The sequence below is a fragment of the Sorex fumeus genome, unplaced genomic scaffold (genome assembly GCF_029834395.1).
Source record: "Sorex fumeus unplaced genomic scaffold, SorFum_2.1 ptg000006l, whole genome shotgun sequence".
In the NCBI taxonomy this organism is placed as follows: domain Eukaryota; kingdom Metazoa; phylum Chordata; class Mammalia; order Eulipotyphla; family Soricidae; genus Sorex; species Sorex fumeus.
The window spans coordinates 4174099-4200536 of NW_026606063.1; the positions used below are offsets into that span (position 1 = coordinate 4174099).

Consider the following 26438-nt stretch of genomic DNA (forward strand, 5'->3'; position numbering starts at 1 on the left):
GGGTCCCCGGGGACAGGCAGGCGCGATGATGACGGTCCCTGGGAGCCCCCGACTAGCCGCGGCCCCCGCCCCCCAAGTGTGCTTACGGTCCTGGAGGAAGTAGGGGTCGGTCTCCGGCACATACTGCTGGCTCAGGTCCACCAGGGCGTCGTGGCCGTAGGGGCGCCGCCGGCCGGCCCGGGGGAGGTTGCAGAGTTGGGCGTAGTCATCTGCGGGAAGGACGGGGTGAGCCGGGGCCAGCAGGCACCCCCACCATTGTGGGGGTGCCCTGGCCATCCGCGAGCCACGATGCACCCCTGGCCAAAGGGCTGGGGGTCTGGGTTGGGGGCTGAGGTTCTGGGGGGCCCAGCGTAGGGGCTGAGGGTTGGGCGGCACTCAGGGTTGGAGTCTGAGGGTCTCTGGGAGGGGTCTGGGGGGTCTGGGTCGGGGGCTGAGGGCCAGGGTTATCTCAGAGTTGGGGGGTTGAGGGCCTGGGGGGTCTGGGTAAGGGACTCAGCCTGCTCTGGGTTGGGGACTGAGGGTCTGGGGGGACTCAGGGTAAGGGGCTAGGGGTCTGGGGGGTCTGGGTGGGGGGCTGAGGGTCTGGGGTGGTCTGGGTCGGGGTCTGAGGATTTCGGGGGAGCCTGCTCTGGGTCGAGGGCTGCATGCTGGGATTTCTCTCCTGGTTGCAGAAGCAGGACCCTCACGCACACACAGGTCAGCTGGGCCCCAGAGGCGCCTGTGAGGCAGCAGGGAGGGGCCATGTCCCTGGGGTCCTGGCGTGGACATGCTGCTCTCACAGGCACCCTGGGGTTTGCCCAAGCCAGTGTCCAGCCGGGCCTGGCATGTGGCCATTACAGAGGAAATTTCCAGGCTTCACAGACAGAGAGGGTCTCCTGAGGCTGGGCACCCCCCCCCCAGGTCGGGGCACCCAGGAAGGGGGCAGAGGCACCACCTCAGGCCGGCAATTCTGGGTGCAGAAGCAGACGTGCAAGGCTTATGACAGACAGACAGAGACAGACAGAGACAATGACAGCCAGAGACACAGAGACAGACAAAGACAGAGACAGCCAGAGACAGAGACAGACAGACAGACAGACTGCAGCAGGGCTGGGGGCACACGTCTGGCAGCTGGCCTCTCCCACAGCTCGTCCGTCAGCCCTGCTGCAGCCTGAGCTCAGGGGTGCCCCTGGGTGGGGTCTCAACACGGCCCGGCTCCCACTCGGGGTCTCGGCTCTCGCATTTGGGGGCTTCGGGCATTTCTGGGGGGGGGTTCCTGGCCCAGCCCCTCACATGCACTTCGGGACAGTCCCTTAAGAGAATCAGGCAGGAGGCTGGACTGATAGCACAGCGGGGAGGGCGTTTGCCTTGCACGCGGCCGACCCGGGTTCGATTCCCAGCATCCCACAGGGTCCCCCGAGCACCGCCAGGAGTCATTCCTGAGTGCATGAGCCAGGAGGAACCCCTGAGCATTGCCGGGTATGACTCAAAAATCAAAAAAAAAAAAAGGAGAGAGAGAGAGAGAATCAAGCAGCCGGACTGTGAGACCCGCACTACACAGCCAACTGCCCTGTGCCAGGCGCCGGGGGCCGGCGGGGGCCGTCCGCAGCTTCCTTCTTTGGCTCACGGTGAGAGAGCGGTGCCCAGGCACCTCACAGACGCACAGGGACGCGGGACCGCCAGGGAGGGGCACAGGGGCCGTTGGGACGCAGGGGGAGAGGCAGCCACAGCCGCGGCCACACTGGAAATTATTATTATATATAAATTATTATTCCTGCCACCCTGAAAATCGTCCCGATTCTGTCTCAGTTGTCCCAGTGGAAACATAAAGGGAGTGAGAGTTGCCCCCCGCCAGGCACTGCCTACCCCCAATCCCTCCTCCCGTTGCTCGAAACGATCCGGGAAAAGTTTTTGCTCCCGTCCCCGGTCTCCAGCAGCCCAGCAGTCACGGCCACGAGCCACCTCCGGCTGGGCACATGAACTCAGCACCGGCCACCGTCCAGGTCACACGTCCTCCTCTCCCGGGAGGGAGCAACGTGACGCTCGCCATGACCATGCCGCCAGACCCCACGCCAGGCTGTCTTACTCGGGGCGCCCCGGAGGGGGAGGGAGAGACCCCTGCCCGCCCCAAGGGACCCAGCCCCGGCAGCTGACAACCTCCAGAACTCAGCCACCACCACGGTCACCGCCACTCTCCACACGCTCGGGCCGAGCCTCACCCACAAGTGCATCTATTCCTGGACCGCGTGGTCCTTCAAACCACATACTCTGGCCCTACTCCAGGAACACTGCACCGCACTTGACAGGGTTCAAAGTAGGAGGCACCAATCTTAGAGGGAAATCACACGATCATCCTGTTGTTCGTCAGTTGCCTCGAGCAGGCCCCAGTAACGTCTCCTTCGTCCTAGCCCTGAGATTTTTAAAAAGTGCCATATTCAAGGCTCTTTCAGGGTTAGGAGAATGAGACCCATCGTTGTTACTGGTATTTGGCATATTGGGTATACCACGGGGAGTTTGAGTTTGCCAGACTCTGCCGTGTGGGCAGGTTACATTCAGTAGAGGAAAATATACACTTTTTTTTTACAGATATATATATATATATGAAAAATCTTCATCAAGATCATGAACGATGGGTTTGAGGCCCTTCATGTTCCCGGAGCGAACAGATGCCATTGGGCTACACTAGCACGCGACAGGGACAAATGGAGACGTTACTGGCGCCCGCTCGAGCAAATCGACGACTAACGGGAAGTTAAGTGATTAAGTGATTAAGTGATGAAAAACACACAAGGCTCGACCTTTAACACCATGTTAGTGATCTCTTACAGAAGGGCTTAACGGCCCCTGGTGAAACACAACAATCCTCGCCCTCTTTCCTCTAAGGATACTTTTTTTCTAGCATTCTCAGCAGATTTTCATAGTAAACAATACAAAATATTTTATTCCGGGTTTTCTTTAGTGCAGAGATTGGGGAAACATCCGAAATCTGGTGGTGGGAAGGTGTGATGGTGGTGGCGTTGGTGTTTGAATATTGAATGGAACCAAATATTGTGAACGACTTTATAAAATAAAAGAATTTCAAAAAAAAAAAGTCTTTGCTTTGTTAAGAAGACATCTGGATGAAAGGAGAAGATCCTTGACTCCGAATGCCACTCGCAGCAAAGACAACGGACGCCAAGGGCAGCTGGTTCAGCCGCCAAGTTTCAACAGGACGAGGGGGTGTCCTGCCCCCAGTCTGTCCTGAGTGAGTGGGTCGCCTCCCCCCTTGGCCCCTTAGGGAATCAGCACCTACCACAGGGCAGGCCCACATTTCCCGACAGAACATGGACTCTGTGCTAGAAGACGGGGTTCTGAAAGGGAAAAGAAACTCCTGGGGGCTCCTGGGGCCAGAGGGAGAGCTCAGTGGTTAGGCCACTGCCTGCCCGTGGCACCGCAGGGTTCCTGCCTACGCCCCTAAAAACCCGCGACAAGCAGAATGCAGAGTCTGAGTTTCTTGGCCGGTGACGCTTTCACCCACCGGGTACTAAAGGGCCCAGCCTTCTCCCGGGGACACAGTCTGGCACCAGGCCATCCCCGGGGGCCACAGCGCATACAGGGTGATGGCTGAGGGGCACTTGGGGGCTGACGACTCCACTCAGCTTGGAGGAGCTGGGCACCCTCCCCTTGCAGAGAACCACCGACAGAGGGGGGCAAACTCTGGGCTCAAGCACCCAGGTGGGGCCGGGAGACGTTTGCAAAGCAAGTGCCCACAGAGTTGGGCAGACACACACGTCTCCGTGGCAGAGGGTTCAGAGCCGAGGCATGAGGCAAAGACTCTGGGAGCAGTGCTCAGAGCAGCCCTGGGCAGGGCTGAGTCAGCCACACTCTGTCCCAGGGCAGCAGGGACTACAATTCCCACCCAAGGAGCCTTCGTGACCGAGATGAGTTCAGCGCCCCACCCCCACCCCCCGGCCCCCACTCAACCCTTATTGATCCTTTTGGGACAGCTCGATTTATTAGGTGAAGGCGATCAAGTTGCTCAGTGTCCAATGACTTGTCGTGGACAGGAAAGTAATGAAGTCGCAAGTCTTGGCAGGAGCTCTGGGGCCTGGGGGCTCCTGTGAATGGTAATGACGCAAGGATGGGCTCAGGGCCAGACCCTCTAGTCCCCTCACGCCGCGTCCCCACCCCCCACCACCACTCCCCACCCCCAGTCCCGTCCCAGCAGATGGGCCGCACTCCAAATGCAGGACCATTTATTTGGTGGGTCTGAATGAAAAACAAAAAACAAAAAAACAAACAAAAAAAAAAGCAAGGAAAGAAGAAGAGGTTCCTTTGCTTTGTCGCTTTGTCGCTAGGCCTGGACTCAAAGATACACGCCGCCTCGGACCGTCAAGGAACGCCCTCAGACGCAGGGATGCGGGGTCTCCTGACCTGGCCCTTCTCTGAGTAGCGGGGGGCTTTGGAAATCCACCGTTCCCACCTTAGTGGCAGGCAGTCCTGGAGGAAGTTAGCGTGAGGTCACTGCAGGCCCAGCCGCTCCACAGGTGTGGGAATGTACGGTGTGTGTGTGTGTGTGTGTGTGTGTGTGTGTGTGTGTGTGTGTGTGTGTGTGAACCTGCTAATTTCCTCCTCGGCTCCATCATTTCCCGACATGAAGGGTCTTCCACCATGTCATTTCCTCCTCTCTAAGTGCTCCCCTCAGCAGCCGCCAGAGAAGCCCGCAGTTAGGGAAAAATCAGCTGTCAGTGTCAGGAATACGACACCCCCCTCCCAGCCCCTCTTTTTCTTTTTCTTTTCGCAGCGGTAGGTAGGGCGTTTGCCTTGCGTACAGCCAGCCCAGTGGAGCCGGGTTCGATTCCTCCACCCCTCTCAGAGAGCCCGGCAAGCTACCAAGAGTATCTCACCCACACGGCAAAGCCTGGCAAGCTCCCCGTGGCGTATTCAAGATGCCAAACACAGTCACAACAAGTCTCAAAACGGAGACGTTACTGGGCCCGCTCGAGCAGATCCATGAACAACGGGAGGACAGTCTGCATTCACTCAGGAGGTCCCAGGGGTTTGTCAGAACCACTCCTGGGGGGCAGAGCCCAAAGCCCAGATTGCAGAGCCGAGACCGGCCTGCACCCCATCCCCCTCCTCCCCTCCCAGGTGGTCTGTAGCATAGAGAGTTCTAGAACTTTGGTTCTAGAACAGATGTACCTGAACAGACACATTGGTTTTAAAATCCAATGTATCTGTTCATCCCCCCCCCCCCCCCAGAACCAACAGGGACCCACCTGTCTGTCCATACTCTGGTGGGTTTACTAGGGCTGGTAAGGTTTTTGTGTTTTCATTTTTTTAATTTCCACTTTCCTTGGGGGGGTCCCCCCCACCCCCATGAACCTGGTCTTTCTGGGGTGGGTCAGGCCGTGCCCCAGCTGCAGTTCCTTGCGTCACCAACAGGTGGCACTCTCCCCACACAGTAGGTCAAAAAGTCTTCCAAGTTGAGGTGAAGAGTTAATCGAATCCATATGCTCGATTTACTTACGATGAGCGTTTTAATAACCCACCCACTAGAGTGTGACTCTTTTGGGGGTCCCCCACACCCATGAGAAGCACATGAATTTAACGAGACTGCCATGGACACTGGGGTCCCTGGGCGTGTCAACCATGAGTTCAAATGGATTTTGTTCCATTTCAACAGCTGCAAACCCATAGGTACATTTTTTTTTTCTCCCTGAAAATTTAAGTTGACACTTATAAGTCTGGCGATACACAAAAACACTAGAAATCCACTTTAGGGACCAGAGAGATAGCACAGTGGTTAGGGTGCATGCCTTGCATGTGATCAACTTTTAAAAACTTTTAAAAAGGTTTTTTGGGGCTGGAGTGATAGCACAGCGGGTAGGGCGTTTGCTTTGCATGCGGCCGACCCAGGTTCGATTCCCAGCATCCCATATGGCCCCCTGAGCACCTCCAGGAGTAATTCCTGAGTGCAGAGCCAGGAGTAACCCCTGAGCATCGCCGGGTGTGACCCAAAAAAGCAATAAATAAATAAATGAAAATTTAAAAAAAAATAAAAAGTTTTTTTCCTTTTTAAAAATTCACTTTGGTTTTCAAAGGCGCTGACCCAACAGCTTCACGGGGCCGAGAGAGGTACCGACCCAAGCTTGGGCTGGGTCGCAGTCACATGCAAACACGCGCAGACCCGTCAAAGGGACACTTCTACCAACAAGTGGCCCAGAAAGTCAACTCTGGGCCATAGTCAGGAGCAATTCAGAGGCAGAGCGTCTGACAAGGGCGGGCAGAGGAGAGGGACACTTCCCAGATCCAGGAACACACACCACCTCCAAGGAGGGAAAAACCCTCAATTGCCAGCACCTCCCACACGCAACAGGAAGTGATGTCAAGGACGGGGTCAGCCGCCAACGGTCCCAGGAGAGAGGTCCTGTGACCCCACCGGCACACCAGAGAGCCAGGGAACCAAGTTCCAGGGCTTTTCTGCCCTGGGTGCATCGGTGGGAGTTTTCCCGGCGAGCTGCTGAGGTACACAGGACAGACCTGAGCTTCAGAGCAGCCTGGCGTGTGATAGCGTGGTCAGGAGGAGGTGGGGGACCCACACAGAGCAGGGGAGAGCAAACGTGGCTTAGTCGCGGGCTGCCACCAATGGCTCGCACTGGGAAATGGCCTGGACTCAAATCACAGCACCGGGCCCATGGGTGTGAGCCAGTGAAATGGGTGGGCAGCTCTCATGAAGCCACATCCCCATACAAGAAGCCAAGTGGCCTGCCTTACAGGCCGGTGGCCACTGCTGGACCATCAGGGCACAAGGCGTCCTCCGTGATCCACTAGGCTGAGCGAGGAGAAGTGACACGCGTGGATCGCCTCGGACCCAGGATGGGGATTTCCGCCTCAAACCCAGGATGTGGATTTCAGGGCAACCTCTGACACGGTCGGAACAGTCAGGCGGGGCTGGGCTGACCCTGAGCGTGCCTGGCCGGCCTCAGCCCGATTTTAATCCCTGCTCCCCTGGATCCCCCCCCCCCAACCCCAGAGCACCACCAGGGGTGACTTCAAAGTATCGCTGGGTCCTGCCCAAATGTGTGTGTGTGTGTGTGTGTGTGTGTGTGTGTGTGTGTGTGTAAGCTAAATATGACAGAATAATGGAGAGGGAAAAGGCTGGGGGTGGGGGAGGTTGCAGAGACAGTGTGTAGGGTGTTCACCTTGCGTGCAGCCAACCCCGGGGCAACCCTAGCTGTGACCTCTGAGCACAGAGCCAGGAGTAAGTCCTGAGCACTGCCTGCTAGGCGCCCCAATGGGCACCAAGGCCCGACTATGACAAAGTCAGCTGTGACGAGAGACTGTCTCGCAGGGCCGACTCAGCCGAGATGGGGTCAGAGCGAGGAGACGACTGTCCCTGTCGTCGCTTGACTTCTTAGGGTATTTTGATTTTGTTTTTGGGGACGGGGCACACCTGGCCTGTGCTCAGGGATCACTCCCGGTGGTGCTCAGAGGACCAGGGACAGAACCGGGGCCGGCCACGGGCAAGGCCAGCGCCCTCCCCACTGTACCTGCCCTCCGCCTCCCGACGTTGCTTCTTTAGTGTAAACACGCTGCTTATTTGGGCTTTGGGTCAACCCCTGAGGTGTCCAGGGGTCACGTGGTGCAAGGGATGGAACGTGGGGATCCCACATGCAAGACACATGCCCAGCCTTGGCGTTGTCTCCCCAGCCCTGTTTGGCAAAGAGGAAACAGCAGAAACGGGTGCCCGGACCTGAGGGCCGAGAGCCTTGAGTGATGCCAACTCCAGCCCCGGTGCTCCGAGACGAGACTTCCCCCACCTCTCCCTGGGGCATCGGGTCTGCAGCCCGCGGGCCACCTCAGGGCCAGCTCCCACCCGAGCTCCCTGCTGGGGCGCCCTGTCCCCGCCTGCAGCCGTGGGCAGCTTGGCGTCCACCTGCATCCATGGGCACCGGCGGCCTGACCGCTCACGACTCTGTCTGTCCAGGCGCGTTTCTCCCTGTCCTCTGCCTGTTTGATGGCAGCCTGGAAGGGTTTTCCTTCCCAGGCGGCCTGTGTCTCGTTTAGTGATGTTCCAACACACCCTCAAAGTCGTGCCTCAGTGGCATGAGCGGGGATGGGGGCTCTGGTTCTCGCGAGCATTTCGACTGCCCAGTGCACTCACGCTCATCCCCACACCCCGGGGTTTCCACCACTGGACCAAAGCATTTCAGAGTGCTACACAACACACTCCTTCCAGAACTTTCCTGCACAGGGCAGGAAGTGGCTGAATGGTGAGAAAGGACAAGTGAGACAGGCACAAGGTTGCAAGCAGCCCAGAGGGAGGGTGGGGGAGGGAGTGGGGTGTGTGTCCAGCTGCCCCTCCCCGCCCAGCCCCCAAGAGAGGGGACACCAGCCACAGCCGGCCACTCCCACCCGACTCCGGCCAAAGGCTTCCTTGCCACCTGGAAACCTGGAAAGGAGAATTCTGCACATCCTCGCTCACTCCTTTCTCACTTGGTCCATCCCTTGCTGTTCTAACCACGTTCCCATGTCCTTGACGAAGACATTGAGACTTGGACACACAAAGATTTCCCAGTACATTTTTCCGCCCCTCTCAGAGAGCCCGGCAAGCTACCGAGAGGATCTCGCCCGCACGGCAGAGCCTGGCAAGCTCCCCGTGACGTATTCGATATGCCAGACACAGTAACAACAAGTCTCACGATGGAGACGTTACTGGTGCCCGCTCAAGCAAATCAATGAACAACGGGAGGACAGGGACGGTGACAGTGATTTGCTCTGAGTCAAAGCTCCTCGGAAGTGAGGGTGGTCAGACCCGAAGACGGGGCAGGGAGTAGAATCGGGGACGCGCTGCCCACAGCTCAGCTCCTCCTCCTACTTTGCTTCCTTTCTCTTGTTTGTTTGGGGGCCTGGGGTGGGGCGGGGTGGGGGCACACCTGGCAAACAACGCCCAGGGGTTCCTCCTGGCTCTGCACTCAGGATCAGTCCTGGCGGCACCCGGGGACCGATCCTGAGCCTGCTGGGTGCGAGGCACAGTGCCCCCTCCCCGCTGAGCTGCCCGCCAGCCCTTCCTTTCTCACGCGTTGGCAAAGCGGCCTGGGGGGCTTCCAACAGTGATGCCGGGTTGGGCCGGAGGTGACGGAAGCAGGATGCTGAGTGGGGCCTGTCATCCCTCCAGCGCACGAGGACAAACATATGCAGGAAAGGCGTGCACACGTGCACACACATACAGACACACACACACACACACACACACACCAGGGCATGCATGGGCATTCGCACGCATGGGCATGTGCACACAAACACACGCACACACACACACGCACACACACACACCAAGGCATGCACATGCATTCACACGCATGGATGCACTTACAAACACACACACACACACACACACACACACGCACGTGCACACATGTATATTCACACACACCCCCGCCCAGGGCAGGCACGCGCACCCCCTGGTGTTGGATGAGAGGAAGTGCCAGCTGGTGCCCCACCCCCAACCCCCAGACCCCGGCTCACCTGAGTCCTTCATGGGGCACAGGGCGCACTGCATGCCCCAGGCCTCCCCGTAGAGGCAGCAGCACTCGGTGTAGGTGGTCTGCCGGCCCACCAGGGGCTGGCTGCACACGAACTCCTCGCTCAGGTGCTCCCAGCACAGGTCCTGGTAGACGTCGGTGTCTTCCACTTGCTCTGCGGGAGGCAGGGCCGCGGCCACTCCATCTCTTCCTCTTCCCCACCCAGCGGAGGAGACCTCCGAAACCCCCCTCCGCGCCCACCGCCGTCTGGGGCTCCGAGCCCGGCCTGAGCGTTCACGCCGGCTCTGCCCTCGCTCAGCCCAGCCGCCCCTCACGCTGTGGCGTCTCCCACAGAACGCTGTGGGCTTCGTGTGTGCGCCCCCAGTGACCCGTGGAAGCCCCTGTGATGCCCCCACCCCCATCCAGTCTCTGCCCAACCTCTCCTGTCAACGGGCTTCGGCCAAAGGAATTTCCTGACCAAGGCACTGACCCACATGCAGGTTCTGTTCTGATTATCACATCACTAGGGACACGTGGGGGATTCCGTTCACGGCTCTCCACCAGGTGCTCGAACACCCGCTGGTCGGCTGGCAGGATTCTGGCCTCTGGGCCGTGAGAAGGTCGGGGTTTTCCCGCCCCGGCCTTGTGTCCCTCTCTCCTCTGCTCGAGGGTAAAGACTGACGAAGCTCAGGTGTGGGCTGGTGCCACCAGCTTCCCTGATCCCGCTGTTCCTGAAGCCCACAGGCTCAGGGGGGTTGTGGGAGAGTGACCCCCTGACTACAATCCCACGGTCGCGAGAGTCTCCCGGGCAAAGCACTTTAGCTCTCCTGGAGTGAAATAGAGCGGCGAGTGAGCTCCCAGGAAAGAGCAGTTCAGGGTCTGGTTGACGGGGCGGCCACGATGGGCAAACAGAACATGGGAGACGGTCGTGTCTTTCCACTCGAAGGTGCCCGCGTCCCGGCTCCGTGACACGTCCCGCCAACAGCTCACGGGCCAAGTCTTACGAAAGACCTGGGGGGAGGCGGGTGCGAATTGGACCGGCGTCGACCACGCCCCACACCTACCTTGGGACTCAGCCGGCCTCACGCATCTCTTCTCGGAAGCATCCAGAACCAGAGGGAGGGTGCAGAAGCAGTTGTAGGAGCCTTCCGTGTTGACGCACTGGCCGTCCACGCAGCTGCTGGGGTCCTGACACTCGTCCATGTCTTAAAGAAACGGAGCGTGAACGAAACAAAACAAACCGGCCCCCGGCTCATCCCCAGCCTCACACGATGGGAGGTTCTGGGCCCCGGCCTGGGAGCCAGAGGCGGCTGCTGACCACACGCTCCCTGAGAAACGGGCGCTGGTCGGGGAAAACAAGAGCGCTCCCAGGGCCGCCAGTTGCCCGGCAGACGCGCTGAGCCAGCTAAGATAAAGGGCTGCTTCTGGGTCGTTTTCCAATGATTTCCTTTGGCCCTGTTTCCTGTCTCTTGGATATGGTTTTCAACTTAAGCACGAAAGTCTGGGTCAGGACCTGAAAATGATGCTCCCTTGCAGGGTTGGACAAAGGCATGCGGGTCCCGGGGCTGAGATCTCCAAGCCTGCTCAGATCGGGGCCGAGCATCCTCCACCCAGATCCTCCAAATTCCAGGCGGCGGGGGTCACACCCACCAACTGGCCCCCTGGTGCCGTGTAATCCCATCAATGGCCAAGACCCAGAGACTATAAAAACCAGCTCCCGGAAGCGATATCTTATTATCTCATTCTTACTTTGGACAACCTGGCAGGTTACCAAATGTTACCTGCTCACAGGACAGAGTCTGGCAAACTCCCCTTGGCGTACCCAAAATGCCAAATACCAGTAACAATGATGGGTCCCATTCTCCTAATCCTGAAAGAGCCTTGAATGTGGCATTTTTTAAAATCTCAGGGCTAGGACAAATAGACGTTACTGGTGCCTGCTCGAGGCAATCAACGAACAACAGGATGATCGTGATCCTGATCACGCAGGGTTGGAAGGGATGAACAGTCCAGTTACACCAGGGGCCTGAATTAGAATTCCACAGTGAGCATTAACCCCCCCCCCCCATCAGAAACCAAATCCAGTTGTAGGATGGCATTGGGCTGGTTCCCCCCACCCTTCTAAATAAGCTTTGAAAATCTATTTCTTTTTCTTTTTGGGTGACATCTGATGATGCACAGGGGTTCCTCCTGGCTCTGCACTCAGGAATTACTCCTATGGGATGCCGGGGATTGAACCCGGGTTGGCCACGTGCAAGGCAAACGCCCTCCCTGCTGGACTAGCATCGCTCCAGCCCCAACTTTGAAAAATCTCACTCGAGAGAAGATACACAAAACATGCCTAGATATTTTCAGCACCATGATTCAGAGTCCAAGGAACGGGTTGGACGCTCTCCGAGCACGCCCGTTCTGCTTCCGCACGCGCGAGGCACACCCCGGTGACACCTACCAAAGCACTGCAGCTGCACGGGGTCATAGTAGGTGCCCTGCTTGCAGTAACACTCGTAGCCCGGCTGCGTGTTCAGGCAGAAGCCGTTCTTACAGATCTCCTGTCCAAAGAGGAGGCATTCATTTGCGTCTGCAGGGAAAAAGGAGTAGCAGAAAAAAAGAAGTTGGCTTTGGCTGTTTAAAAAATAGAGCTCATCATTTTTTTTCCCTTTAAAAAAAAGAAACTGAATCACCATGAGATGTAGAGATACAAAGTGGTCCATGATCGAGTCTCAGAAATACAATGTTCTATTTTTTATTTATTTATTTATTTACTTTTTTGCTTTTTTGGGTCACATCTGGCAATGCACAGAGGTTACTCCTGGCTCTGCGCTCAAGAATTACCCCTGGCGGTGCTCAGGGGACCCTATGGGATGCTGGGAATCGAACCCAGGTTGACTTCGTGCAAGGCCAATGCCCTACCCACTGTGCTATTGCTCCAGCCCCGGAAATACAATGTTCTAACATCTGTCTCTTCACTATCTCCTCTCCCACCCCGGTTTCCCTCCTGCCTGCCTCCCCCCCCCGCCCCACCCTACAGCCTGCCTCTATGACAGACACTTTTCTTCTCTCTCTCTCTCTCTCTCTCTCTCTCTCTCTCACATCCTTTTAGGCACTGTGCTTTGCAGGACGGTATCACTTTCCCTCCTTTCAGCTCTCATTTTGTGTCTGGAGCAGAGTCCCTGAATAACTACAAGAAAACGTCCCATCTAGTTGACATATACATCTGTTCGATGCTTATTGTCAGAGACAGAAAAAAATTGTATTCCATTAAAATCATCATATAATATTCTTGGTCTTTGGAAATACAACCAAGACCATCCAAGAAATGAGTTCATAGAGTTGAATACCTGGACAACGTCTGAAACATAACAAAGAACAATACTCAAAGGCCATGGAACCAATATGGCTCTTCGAGCTGGCATGGGACCCGCGCATCCCAGAGACTTAGTGACACAGCACCAACACCTCTGAGAGGGGCTGTTGGGTGCAGAAACAGGAGCAGGCCTTCCTGCAACCGGCAAGGAATAGCACCCAAAGCTTCATTTGGGAGTATATGTTAGGGGAAAAGGGAGGTGCTGTTCTGAAAAGCATCTCTGTGTTTATTGAAATGCCGTATGGATTTCATAAGAGCATCAACAATAGGCTCTAGATCCCTTTCTGGAAATGTCTGTTAGGGCCCATGAATTAGATGCAGTGGAGAGAATTGAGAAAGAGCCTGGCATGGCTCAGAGCGTGCTCCTCAGAGACAACGGTCAGTGCCTGAAGGACCCGTGCAGAGACGACGGTCCGTGCCCAAGGGACCCGTGGCCTCCTCGGAGACGCTGGTCCATGCCCGAGGAGACAACAGTCAGTGCCTGAAGGAATCGTGGCTGGGGGCCGCCTGTAACCCTGATTGTTCAGTGTTCCCACAGTGCAGTTTGCTCTGGGGTAGAGCGGGGGATGAGAGGACGGCCTTACTGAGAGTATAAAGCAGGAAAAGCCACAAGAGGACCGGGCGGATTGCAAAGAGGGTTTCTCTGCTGCTGAGGCCACTGTGATGCTATTTTTTTGAGCTCCTCATTGATGCAAGTCCTCACTGATGAGCCCCACAGATGACTTGCTCAAAGGTCCCACGCTCACGGCCCAGGGCTGCGTAGAGCTGGGTCGAATCTTCCAACCCTGGATGGCCCTGCTAACCGAGGGAAACGGAAGGGCTTTTGTAGAAAAGGGGACAATTATTAGGGGGCTGGAGTGAAAGTTTAGTGGGTAAGGTGTTTGCCTTGCATAGAGCCGGCCTGGGTTCGATTCTTGGCATCCCATATGGTCCCCCGAGCACCACCAGGAATAATTCCTGATCATAGAACCAGAAGTGACCCCTGGGCATCACCAGGTGTGACCCCAGAAGCCAAATAATAAATTAATTCAATAAAATATTAAAAAAGAGGAGGATTTTAAAGCGAAATCTGAGCTCCATTCAATATGACCTAATATTTTTTATATCTGCTGCAATAATATATAGTACATACCTCTAAACTGAAAATACTATAACACATCACAAAACCTTCATATTGTCCAGCTCCTGGATTATACCAGATTATCAAAACATCAGTTTTACAAAAATAAAAGGACAATAAAATGGCTTTAGTCTGTTTTTTTTTCCAGCCTCTGAGCAGTTTTCAATATTAGACTTAACAGGAAATGTAATTAATCCATTTCCTAAATAAAAGGGGTTAGTATTGCTGTCATGGAAATATCAAAATTGAATGGCGTGTAAGGACCAATTCATACAAAAGGTTTGAATGTGACCCAGACAAAAAGTTGCCTGCTTATTTTATAATCAAAGACCACCTTTTATAAAACCCATACAATTCTCCTTTCTTCTTTTCCAGTCTGCGATGGATGTAACCCTCAGTAAAAGATCCCACAATCAGGGACCAGAGTGATAGCACAGCAGGGAGGGTCTCTGCCTGGCACGCGGCCGACCCAGGTTCAATCCCCGGCATTCCATTCGGTCCCCTGGCCCCGCCAAGAGTGATCCCTGAGCCTCGAGCCGAGAATAAGTCTTGATGAAGTCATGAAATTCACTTATAAATGAATGGACATGGAGAGGATCTGCTGAGCGAAATGAGTCGGAAGGAGAGGGACAGACATAGAATGATCACACTCATGTATGGGATATAAAGAAACATAGTATGGGACTAATACCCAAGGACAGTAGAAACGAGGGCCAGGAGAACTGGCTCACGGCTGGACGCCGGCCTCAAGTGTTGGGAGAGAAGGCAGTTGAAATAGAGAAGGGACCCCTGTGGCAAATGAGGCTGGAAATGATCACTCTGGATAAGAACTCTGTGCTAAAAGTAGGTAAAGGAACATACGTGATAACCTCTCAGTGTCTGTATTGCAAACCATAATACCCAAAAGGGTGGAGAGAGAGAGAGAGAGAGAGAGAGAGAGAGAGAGAGAGAGAGAGAGAGAAAAGGAATATGCCATAGTGACAGGCTGGGGGTGGGCTGGCAAGATGGAACTGGGGGCATTGGTGGTGGGAAATGTACACTGGTGGAGGGATGGGATTGGAACGTTGCATGACTAAAATCTGATCAGGAACAGCCTTGTAGCTGTATACCCCACAGTGATTTAATTAAAATACACACACACACACACACATATATGTATATATGCATGGTAGAGGAGTGTGAGAGAGAGGAGGAGGAGAGAGAGACAGAGAGAGAGAGAGAAGAGAGAGGAGCATATATATATATATATATATATATATATATATATACGCACAGGAGAGGAGAAGAGTCCTCTCTGTGTATATATATATGTGTGTGTGTGTATACATATATATAATTGAACCTGGATTACCCGGGTTCAATTCCTCCGTCCCTCTCGGAGAGCCTGGCAAGCTACCAATAGTATCCTGCCCTCACGGCAGAGCCTGGCAAGCTCCCCATGGCGTCTTCGAGATGCCGAACACAGTCATAACAAGTCTCACAATGGAGACGGTACTGGTGCCTGCTCGAGCAAATCGATGAACAACAGGAGGAGAGAGCTACAGTGCTATATATACATATATGTATATATATATATACACACACACACACACACACACACATATATATATATATATCTTGAGCACAGCTGCTGTGCCCCTCCCCAAGCTAAACAAACAAAACCTCCCACAAAGCAGCAGAAAGGTCCCCACAGCTAGAATGGGAGCGGTTAACTTAAAAACGCCTGAACCTCGATTCTGTGAGCTGTGAAGGGCTCCTGCTCTCACTCCCACACACTCTTAGGAACCTTCTAGAATCAGCAGGCAAGTGTGAAGTGTGGGTGAAAGACAGAATTCTGTGTGGAGTATGTTGGTGCGTGGGATCTCGCCTCGGGCCAGCCCAGGAGCCTCCACTCCCGGCTGAGGGACAGCGAGGAGACACCTCAGACCGACAGTGACGGGCACCCCAGCTGATGTGCCGAGCTTCCAGGCCACGACCGAGGCTCCCGGGGCCATTCCCAGAAGGGTCGGGACGCTGGCATCAGTCCGTGTCTCCATCAGCACCCTTAGCCCCCCAGCCCAGTGTCCGGCCCCCACGACTCTCACCTTTGTAGCTCTCACCGCCGATGTCGTACACGGAGTCTCCGGAAGGGACGAAGCCTTTCCCTCTGGGACACATCTCCGAGAATTCCGCTGGCCCCAGAGAACAAAAGGAAAGAGAGAGAAGTTGGAAGAATGAACATTCCCTGGGCGGAGTCTGCGCCCAGCTGCGCTTCCTCAAAGCTGTGGTCCCAGGAACCAGAGGGGTCCTGGACCCCCATGAGGGGACCAGCAGCGCCTGGAGCCTGACCCCAACCCCACTGACACGAGGGTCTCAGAGTTCACGGACTGTGCGCTGACCGAGGGCCAGCCGTGGGCCAATTATTTCTCTGCGGCTGTGACTTCTGCCACTTCAGGGTTTAGTTAGAATAAGAGCAAGGGCCAGAGGGGCCGCTGAGCGGCAGACAGGGGCCACAGAGCGGAGAGGCCCCGATTCAATCCTGACACAAAACAGACACATGCACACACACACAGACACACACACGCAGACATATAGACACACACAGACACACAGATATACACACAGTCTGACACACAGACACACGCAGACACACATACATGCAGACACACACAAGCAGACATACAAACATACACAGAGACAAACACAGTCACGCACACGCAGACATAAAGACGCGCATACACACGCAGACATACAGACACATACACACACATGCAGACACACAGACACATGCAGAAACGCACATACACACAAATGCATACACACACAGACACATACAGACACGCAAACATATGATGCAGACACACATAGATACACCGAGGCACACAGACACAGACATACACAAATACATGCAGACACACACATACACACAGACGCAGACACACACATACACAGACACATGCAGATACACACAGATACACAGACATAGATGCACACAGACACATAGACTCACACAGACATACACACAAGATGCACACACACAGACACATACACACAGACACACACACACATACACACAGATGCATAGACCGCATAGACATACACCCTTCAGTTCCAGTTCTAGACAATGTATTACTAGCACACTCACACACACACACAGACTAGTTTTACCTTAAAAAAAAAAAGGATTAAAACAGAATTTTCTGAAGGCCAGAGCAGTAAGACAAGGAATGGGTCAGGTGTTAGTCTTGACCTGAGTTCGATCCCCGGCACCCCATATGGTCCCCTGTGCCCGCCAGGAGTGTAGAGCCAGGAGTAACTCTTGAGCACTCTGGGTGTGACCCCCAAACCAAAACGCAACCAAAAAATCCCAACCAACCAACCAACGAAAAAAAGAAAGCCAAACTGAACTGTCTTCGGCCAGAGCCGCTAGGGTAGCTGACGGAGAAGCTCTAGCATCCAGCCGAGCGGGGCTGAGGGCGCCAGGCCCCTAAGTCCGGCTCCTCCGAGGCCGCCTCCTCCTTGCCTCCACGGGAGGGGGGACCCGGTCGAGCCAGGTCTGGGGGCAGGACCCGGGGGCGCGGCTGCTCTTACCCGTCCCCACCACCGGGCAGGGGAAGATCTCGCAGTTGTCACCCCACCCGGCGCCCGAGGTGCAGCAACACTCCTGCTTGGTGACGTTGGGCGCCAGCACGTTGTCGCAGAGGCTGGCGTCGTTCAGGTTGTAGTAACATTCTTTCTTCTCCTCCCTGGGCGGGTCCACGCCTGAGGCGGAGGGGAGAGGGAGAGTCAAGGGGTAGGAACGCGTCCGAGGCCGAAGAGTGGACAGCGACTGACAAGGCTACTCCTCACTCACTCTCCGTGTCCAGAGACAACTGGGCACTCTCGGGGCCCCGGGGATGGAGATGGGGAGGGCGCTGCCCTTGCATGCATCCACTTGAGTTCGATCCCTGCCACCCTGTACGGTCCCCCAAGCCCAGCCAGGATTGGTCCCTGAGGACAGCCCGGATCCCCCCGCAGGGTGTGGCCCCCAGACGAAACCAAAGCCAAAACAGGGCATGAATCCTGAGTGTGGGAAGATTTCTCATGAGACCGGAGAGTGGGAATCTGTCAAAATTGCTTCCCGTGGTGCTGGCCAATGGGCTGATGCTGGCAGAAGTGGCCATGAGTAGAGTCTTCTCACCTGCACAGGGTGTGTGTGTTTGTGTGTGTGTGTCTATGCATCTGTGTGTCTGTGTGTGTGCCTGTGTGTATGTGTGTCTGTGTCACTCCTGCCAAACCCAGGGGACTCTTTACAGCTCTAACACTGATGAAAATCAATGCACACTTTCCCCGCCGGGACGGGAGCTCTGTGACCACACGGCCATTTAAGCTGCAGGTAAACTGAGTCAAGCTCGGCCCCAGTCTTTTCTGAGCGGGACAAAGCAGGAGAGGGAATCCAGACGAACACAGCAGAAACCAGGAGTTGATGAAAGAAGGTCTCATTACTGAAACTCTCGCCGCGAAAATCGTGGCAAAGTCTCCATGAGTGAATGAAGTGGTGAGTGCTGTGAAACTCAGGGTAGGGTTTCAAGGGCGATTTCTAAGCCTTGGCTCAAGTGTGTGCCGTGCAAAACATTCCAACAGACCGGGTTCACACTTCTGTGCCAAGACAAAGTGAAATGAGGACGGATGAAGGGGAATGGCAGAATCTGCTCACAGATAACACGCCCAAATCAACCATTCTTAATTTTCTTATTTGCATACGTCAAACTCGTCTAGTAATCACTAGCGGGTCCTTACTGACTTCTGATCATCCTATGTGCCATTTCTTAAAGCTTTGTTGGAATAAGCAATCTAAAGGGAATTTATTATATGCCAAAGGGGGCAGGTTGGGACTGGGGATATTGGTGGAGGGAAGGTCCCCTGGCAGGTGTTGGAACACGAAATGCTTGAAACAACTGTATCGTGAACCACTTTGGGAACCACGGTGTTTTTCATAAAACTCAATGAAGAAATCATTTAGTCTTATTGGCTGAGAAGTCAATGACAAGGCTTCTGCTTATTTACCTATTTTTTTTAAGTCAGCATTTTGTGAGGCGTCTCAGAAAGTAACCACGTCCCTACGGAGGCTGCGGAGTTTAAGTTGTGATGAATAGTTTTAATTTGCACAATTCTCAAGTAAGCAGCCGAGACTGGCTGTCTCAACTGTCCAGATGGACCTTGACAGACCATTTTCATTAGATTCTCGCTCTTTCCAGACCTTCCCCAAAGAACTCGGGAGTCAAGGGAAAGCATTTGCTGATGAGGAGAAGACTTTGAAGTGGGCCTCCACTTTCCCCCTCCAAACTGGGAGATGATTATTTGAGTGGAAAAATAGAATGGGTTCTTTCCACAACAGTTCTCTACCTATTTATTTTGGCCAGGTCAGGCTGGCTGTGGAAATCTGATTAATACACTGAACAACAAATGTGTTTTTACAATGTAAGTTTATAACGTTTCATTGCCCTTTCTTCCTGCCGATGGTATTAAAACCAAGAAAAGCAGCAAACAAAAAGCTTTTTTTGAGGAGGAGAGGAGTTTGGGGATACAGTGAAATAGGAAGGAACTTGGGTTATTCCTGGCTCTGTCCTCAGGAGTGAGACCCCAGCAGTGCTTGGGGGACCATAGGCAGTGTTGGGGGTCAAACTGGGGGAGACTGCGTGCAGGACTAGTGCTTCCCTCCTGTGCTATCTTTCCATTCCACATAGAAACGTCTGATGTGTGAATCCCTCTCGAACAGAGAGGATCAGTGTAAAAGATCCCTCGAACTCTGGAGTCTTGCTAATTCTCTCATTTGTCCCTCACTGTGTGTGCGTGTGCGTGTGCGTGTGCGTGTGCGTGTGTGTGTGTGAGAGAGAGAGAGAGTGAAAGAAAGAGAGAGATTTCTGCTTAGACAAGTATTAATAGCTGGTGGCAGTCAAGCCTAGAATAAGAGTCCAGGGAAAGCTGGACATTCTGATACCCAAAGGTACAGTTTATGGAGAGGTTTCAAATCACTCCCCCGGGGTCAGAGATAGCACCACAGCTAGGGCACTTGCCTTGCATGCAAACGACCCGGGGTCCGATCCCCGGCATCCCATATAGTCCCCTGAGCACCGCCAGGACTAATTCCTGAGTGCAGAGCCAGGAGGAACCCCTGAGCATCGCCAGGTGTGGGACAGAAACCAAAGGGAAAAAAATCACTCCCCAAGCATGGAGCAAATGTGTCCCTCATCCCAGGGAGCACATCAAAGGCGCAGACGAAAGAAAGGGGGCAGCTCAGGCAGAACCCCCAACCCCCCACTTCCCTACTCCAGGAGGACTCCAGCTCCCAGTCGCATTTGGGAGGACGGGAGCTAACAGTTCTGATCGTTACCATACCAATCCCGGACCTCTCAGAGAGCAATGTCACGGCCCTCTCTTTCACTTGTGGGTCAACGGTCAGTGTACTGCTACCAATGGTCTGAGCTAGCAGAAGCTGTTAGTAAACGTCTTAGGAACCGCAGTCATCAAGGCAGTCAAAGAACTGAGACCAGCTGCTCAAGGTGACAATTTGCACTGAAGGGGGACCCCAGAATTGTCTATTTCTTTGGGGGAGATGGTCTGTGAGTCCTTGTGTGTATCACAACATGGAGTGACACATGTCAGGGCACCCCAGAAACGCAGCTCACAGGTCGAAAGTATACACGGAGGCTGGAGCAGTAGCACAACAGGTAGGGTGTTTGTCTTGCACGCAGCCGACCCGGGTTCAATCCCCGGCACCCCCTACGGTTCCCTGAGCACCGCCAGGCATAATTCCTAAGTGCAGAGCCAGGAGAAACCCCTGTGCATCGCCGGGTGAGACCCAAAAAGCGGGGGGAAAAAAGTAAACATGGACTTCGGTTAAGGTTCACATTCTAGACACTGAGCACTGAAACCCAATTTCAGGGGCGTCCCCCCGCTCCTCTAGAAGGAAATTCAGGGGCCCCAGCACACGGCCCTCACCGCACTCTCCCAGTTTCACGTAGAATGCTGTGGGCATCACTGCTGTTCTCTCATTTATATAGCAGAAAGGGAAGGCGCTCAGGCCCTGTCTGTCTGTCTGTCTGTCTGTCTGTCTGTCTGTCTGTCTGGACCGGGAGGGGGATTCTTTGGCAGGAAGAGCAGCCCACAAAGGCCACTCTGGGAAGCCCACAACTCCCCTGCCCCCTGGCTTTCAATAACGGATCCCCCAGGCCATCTTCCACAGGGAAATCCAGCCTGGATTTCTTCAAGAATCTCTGTCTGAGATCACGGCAGCTGCCGGGGAGAGTCCTGGGGCCATGTAACCTCAGACCATCCACTCAATGGCTCTGGGAAGGGCCGAGCCTTGCGAGCCCATGTTCTCTGCCTTTGGGATTTTATGGCGAAGGTCAGCCACAAAGAAAATGATGACTTCATGGTGTTTCACTAACAAAATTTTAAAAAAATGTAAATGATGGAGAATGGGCACTGGTGGAGGGACGGGTACTGGATCATTGTATAACTGAAACCCAAGCACAAAAATTTGTAAGTCTACAACTGTACCTCATGGTGTTTCACTAATAATTTTTTTTTTTAAAATGAGGACTTCCATGAAATTTACACACAAGTGGTTCTACGTGGAAAGTATCATGCTAAGTGAAATGAGTCAGAAAGAGAGGGACAGACATACAAGGGTTGCATTCATCTGTGGAATATAAAGTAACAGAATAGGAGACTAACACCCAAGAGTAGTTAAGTACCAGTAGGTTCACTCCATGGCTTGAAGGCCAGCCACACATGCTGGGGGGAAAAGGCAGCCCAGATAGAGAAGGGAGCACCAAATAAAGGGTGTTGGGAGGATCCTCCCAGGATGGGAGACGCATGCTGAAAGTAGACTACAGACCGAAAGTGATTGCCACTCAATACTTCTATTGCAAACCGCAACACCCAAAAGGAAAGATAGAACAAAAGGGAATGCCCTGCCACAGAGGCAGGGTAGGATGGGAGGGGGATGGGGGAGTGGGAGGGATATTGGGGTCATTGGTGGTGGAGAATGGGCACTGGTGGAGGGACGGGTACTCGATCACTGTATAACTGAAACCCAAGCACAAAATTTTGTAAGTCTACAGCTGTAGCTCATGGTGTTTCACTAATAAAAATTAAAAAAAAAAAAAACGACGACTTCGCCTCAGTAAGATCTTCCCATTTGTATTTCGACTTGGATTTGTATTACGAGCTTAACTTAACACCTGGGTACAGGCAACAAATTTGTGCATTTATTTCTCTCTGGGGCCACCACCAGCATTTGTGTGGGACATGGGGCAGGGCATTGGGGCCTGGGCCTTGTGGACGCCAGACACTTGATTCACACCCCGGGAGTGTTCGGGGCCCTGGGGGTTACCTCTGCCATGCCTGATCCAGCAGCGTGGACTGTTCTCTGCATGGAGATCGGGTGCCTGATGGTCCAAAGATGGAGTTAGGGGTCTAGCTCCCCCCCTGCAATGCTCTGAACATTTTCCCATCCCTAGTTTGTGTATTTAGGTAACCAGGAGCTTGAGGACATGTCCAGTATGTGGGGAGGGGGGGGAGGGGAGTCTTTAGGTCTTTATCCTCCAGTATCAAGAGGATAAAGATGGTCATACACACAGCCCCAGGCCTTCCCTGGAGTGGGTGTTGAACTGTTGCTTCGTGGTGGGGAGCGTGGTCTTCGCCTTGTAAATGCGGTGACCTGTCCTTTCACTTTTTTTCCTCCGACTGAAGTTCAGTGTTTCCCAGTCACTGGGCTAGAGAGTGGAATTCAAGGGCCCGAGGAAGCGATGGCCCGGGGCCCTGGCATGCCAGGCTACACTGTGCAGGCCACACCTGGAAACCCTGAATGTTGCGAGTCTCATGGGAAGTACAGGACTAAGCCCGGTGTTGTTTCCAAGGCAGTGTCGGGAGCTGGGAGTTGCTCTTTGATTGTTAATATGACAACTCTCCCTCCACTCAGAGACCAGATAGCCCATGCGCTTGCAGCCACAGGACAGCGGGCAGGACACTGGGCTTGCATGCAACTGACCCGGGTTTGAAAACCGGCATCCCAGATGGTCTCCTGAGCCAACCAGGAGTGATTCCTGAGTGCTGAGCTGGGACAAAGTCCTGAGCATCGCCAGGTGTGGCCTCCAAACCAAACAACAGAACAACCCTCCCCCCCCAAAAAATAACCCAAAACAAAAGAAACCCAGATGTTCCCTTAGACGCTCTACAACAGAGCAAGCACAACATTTCAGGAGAATAAAAGCAGACCTTTAGCCGCTCTTCGTCAGCCTTGGGAAGGAGCGTGACCACCGTTTGGGACCCTGAACGGGAGCCCCCTTTCCCTTGCCCATCCGACACCTGGGACGGGTGCCCCACTGCACACTCAGTGGGATCTTGGTGTTTCCCGGCATCTCGCGAGGGTTGCCTTCGCAAGACCGTGGTCAGGCCATTACGTTTTTTCCTACCAAAGATCTTCTCTCCCTCCAATCATAAATTATTTTAAAAAGGCTTTTTCAATGTTAATTTATTTTACAGGCTAACTAAACACCGAGAGTATCTTGCCCACACGGCAAAGCCTGGCAAGCTCCCCGTGACATATTCAATATGCCAAACACAGTAACAAGTCTCACAATGGAGACGTTACTGGGCCTGCTTGAGCAAATCAATGAACAACGGGAGGAGAGTGACAGTGACTAAACACATTAAAGAAAAATTAACCGATTCATCCAAATAGAACAGCAGAACTGATATTGTATGTGGTTTCTTGCCTTGAACTCTACAGCACACACAGACACACACAGACACACACACACAGAGACACACACACACACACAGAGCTGTGGTGGGCACTGGGGAAGGTGGTACTGGGTACTGGTGAGATCCACAGGCAGAGCTGGGGGCAAAAGGGTCCCTGGGCTCCAGGGAGCAGGGAAACTCTTCGTTTCCAAAGCCCTTTGCTCTGCCAGCAAGTTAATCCATGCCCACGGAGGAAACTTTCTTATCAGACGCCGAGGGAGACCCTTGTCCCAGAGCAAGACCCTGGGGGGACACATGGGTCCCTGGCCCTCTGGTCCTGGGGTTGCTTTTCCCAGAGGCAGGGTCACTTGGTGGATCTGAGCTTACTGGGGGTCCCTGGGGCCTTCTTCTGGGCACACGAGGGAATTATGTGGGTGAGGCCGAGAGAAGGGTCAAGATGCAACAGATCATTCTCAGCTCTTTGAGTGCCGGCAGCAGAACGTTTTTCCTGAGCACTTCTCGGGGGTGTCAGAGGCATCTCCCAGCCCTGCATGTGGAGGATTTAGCTCTCCCTGTCCCAGGCGTGGGGTCACCCGACACAGCTGTGGGGTCAGGTGGACGCACTCACCCTGGCAGATAATGGGGGACCAAGAAAGAGACAGGAAGTGGGAAATCCTCGGACACCCACATCTGGAAGAACCTTCAAGTCCCTTCTCCAGGACCCTGGGAAAGAGGTAGAAACGGCCACCTTCGGCCCAGGGTATCCAGGCAGTCTTGAGTCCTGCCGTTAGCTGCAGTGCAGTCAGGGGCTGATGTTCGGTCAGTCTTGCCAAGGTGGCCCAAGGCCGCCGTCCTAAATGCCCCTCAGGGCTCCACCAGACTCTGACGCTCTTGGGCCCCAGGCCTGGCCCATTGTACTGAGAAAGTTCTGAAGCCCAGCGGCAGGGTGATAGCTCCCCTGTGAACTGGTCCCCCGTCTCCCAGCTCTCGGGAAGCGTGATCTGATCCGTGAGTAATCACGTGAGTGATCCATGCCCCAAATGAAGCCGCTCTGGGCCAGAGCCGTAGGACAGCAGGTAGGGCTGACCCAAGTTTGATCGCTGACACCCCATCAGGTCCCCCGGTCTGGCCTCCTGGGAGTGACTCCTGAATACAGAGCCAGGACTCAGCCCTGAGTACAGGTGGGTGTGACCCCCCAAACAAAACCATAACAAGATGAACTTGCTTTGACATCCTTAAGAGAAGCCCCAAATCAGAGGTAACGCTAGTGCAAGTGGGTCCTGTCACGGGACAAGCAGGGTGTCTGGAGGGGGACAGTGTCCTTAAGGGGCCTCCTGCTGGACCCAGGGAAGGTCTGGGCCACACTCCCGGTCTCCTGAGGACTCAGGAGGCCAATTCTCCAGTGCAGCGGGCTGACAGTCGTGATAACACGAATAGGTAAAACAACGGGACAGGAAAGGAATAGAGTTGTTCCAGAGCAGGTGACAGCTTTGGAGAACTGACTACTGTGGATTCAGCACAAAGACTGCCATCAAATCATGTGTGGGGGGAAAACCCAACTAAACCATTTTTTTTCTTTTTATTAGGCAAGCTACCCGCGAGGTATTCAATATGCCAAACAAGTCTCACGATGGAGACGTTACTGGGCCTGCTCGAGCAAATCAATGAACAACAGGAGGACCGTGACCGTGAGTGAATCACCGTGGGGCCAACTAAACTATTGACGTGGCTTAAGTGGATGTGTGCAGCCCAACACGAGCAGAGGCCCCGAGCTCTCAGGATGCCCCACCCCTATCTCTGTCACTGACTGGGCTAGGAAAGGGAAAATCCTGACTAAAATATCTGTCTTGCAAGCACGAGGCTGTGAGTTTGATCCCCTGGATCACACGGCGAAGCATGGACCGGGCAGGACCACGGTTTGGATCTCTGACTCACACCCAGGTGTGGGGTCTCTGACTCAGTCCCCTGATTATGTGGCCCTGGGGAGCATCACTGCCTAACATAGTGCAGGGGTGGGGGCGGAGGGAGGAAGAGGGGACTCAAGTTTCACAACCAACGGACACTGGAAAAGTCCATCTGGAGGGATTTTGCACTTGTTTACCCTGCAAAGGTCTTTAAATGCTCACTCACTTTGAGGTGGGTGGAATCGACCCCACTCACTGTGCCTTGGGACCCCCATGGGTGTGGGGGCAGCACTGCAGGGGAAGGTTGCAAAGCAGCTTTATGATTAGTTTTCTTCTTGGGGCGGGAACAACAGTCCAGCAGGCAGGGTGTTTGCCTTGCACACAGCTGACCCAGGGTTAATCCCCATCCCAAATGGTCCCCTGAGCCCCATCAGGAGTGACCACTGAGTACAGAGTGACGGGCAAGCCCTGGGCATCACTGGGTATGACCCAACACACACACACACACACACACAATCTCTGTATCACTGTCATCTCATTGTTCATTGATTTACTCGAGCGGGCGCCAGTAACGTCTCTATTCATCCCAGCCCTGAGATTTTAGCAGCCTCTCCTGACTTGTCTTTCCCAATGCTGCCATATTAGAAGCTCTTTCAGGGTCAGGGGAATGAGACCCGTTATAGTCACTGATTTTGGCATATCAGATATGCCACGGGGAGCTTGCCAGGCTCTGCCACACACACACACAAACACACACAAACACACACACACACACAATTTTCTTTACTTCTATTTTTATTTTTTAATGTATGCTTATGTTTTTTGGGCCACACCCAGCTGTGCTCATCAATATT

At 54.1% G+C, this 26438-nt stretch overlaps 1 protein-coding gene across 4 annotated transcripts in view; it reads right to left on the reverse strand.

Moving 5' to 3' along the window:
- Positions 1-26438, reverse strand: part of LTBP1 (latent transforming growth factor beta binding protein 1) — a 190680-nt gene that overhangs the window by 2798 nt on the left and 161444 nt on the right. For all 4 annotated transcript variants that reach the window (XM_056125232.1, XM_056125225.1, XM_056125219.1 and 1 more), the window contains 6 exons: positions 17540-17710; positions 16054-16140; positions 11935-12063; positions 10550-10690; positions 9490-9660; positions 87-209 (listed from right to left, as the gene is read on the reverse strand). In XM_056125232.1, coding sequence (XP_055981207.1) covers positions 87-209; positions 9490-9660; positions 10550-10690; positions 11935-12063; positions 16054-16140; positions 17540-17710 — 822 coding nt within the window. The remainder of the gene's footprint in view (positions 1-86; positions 210-9489; positions 9661-10549; positions 10691-11934; positions 12064-16053; positions 16141-17539; positions 17711-26438) is intronic.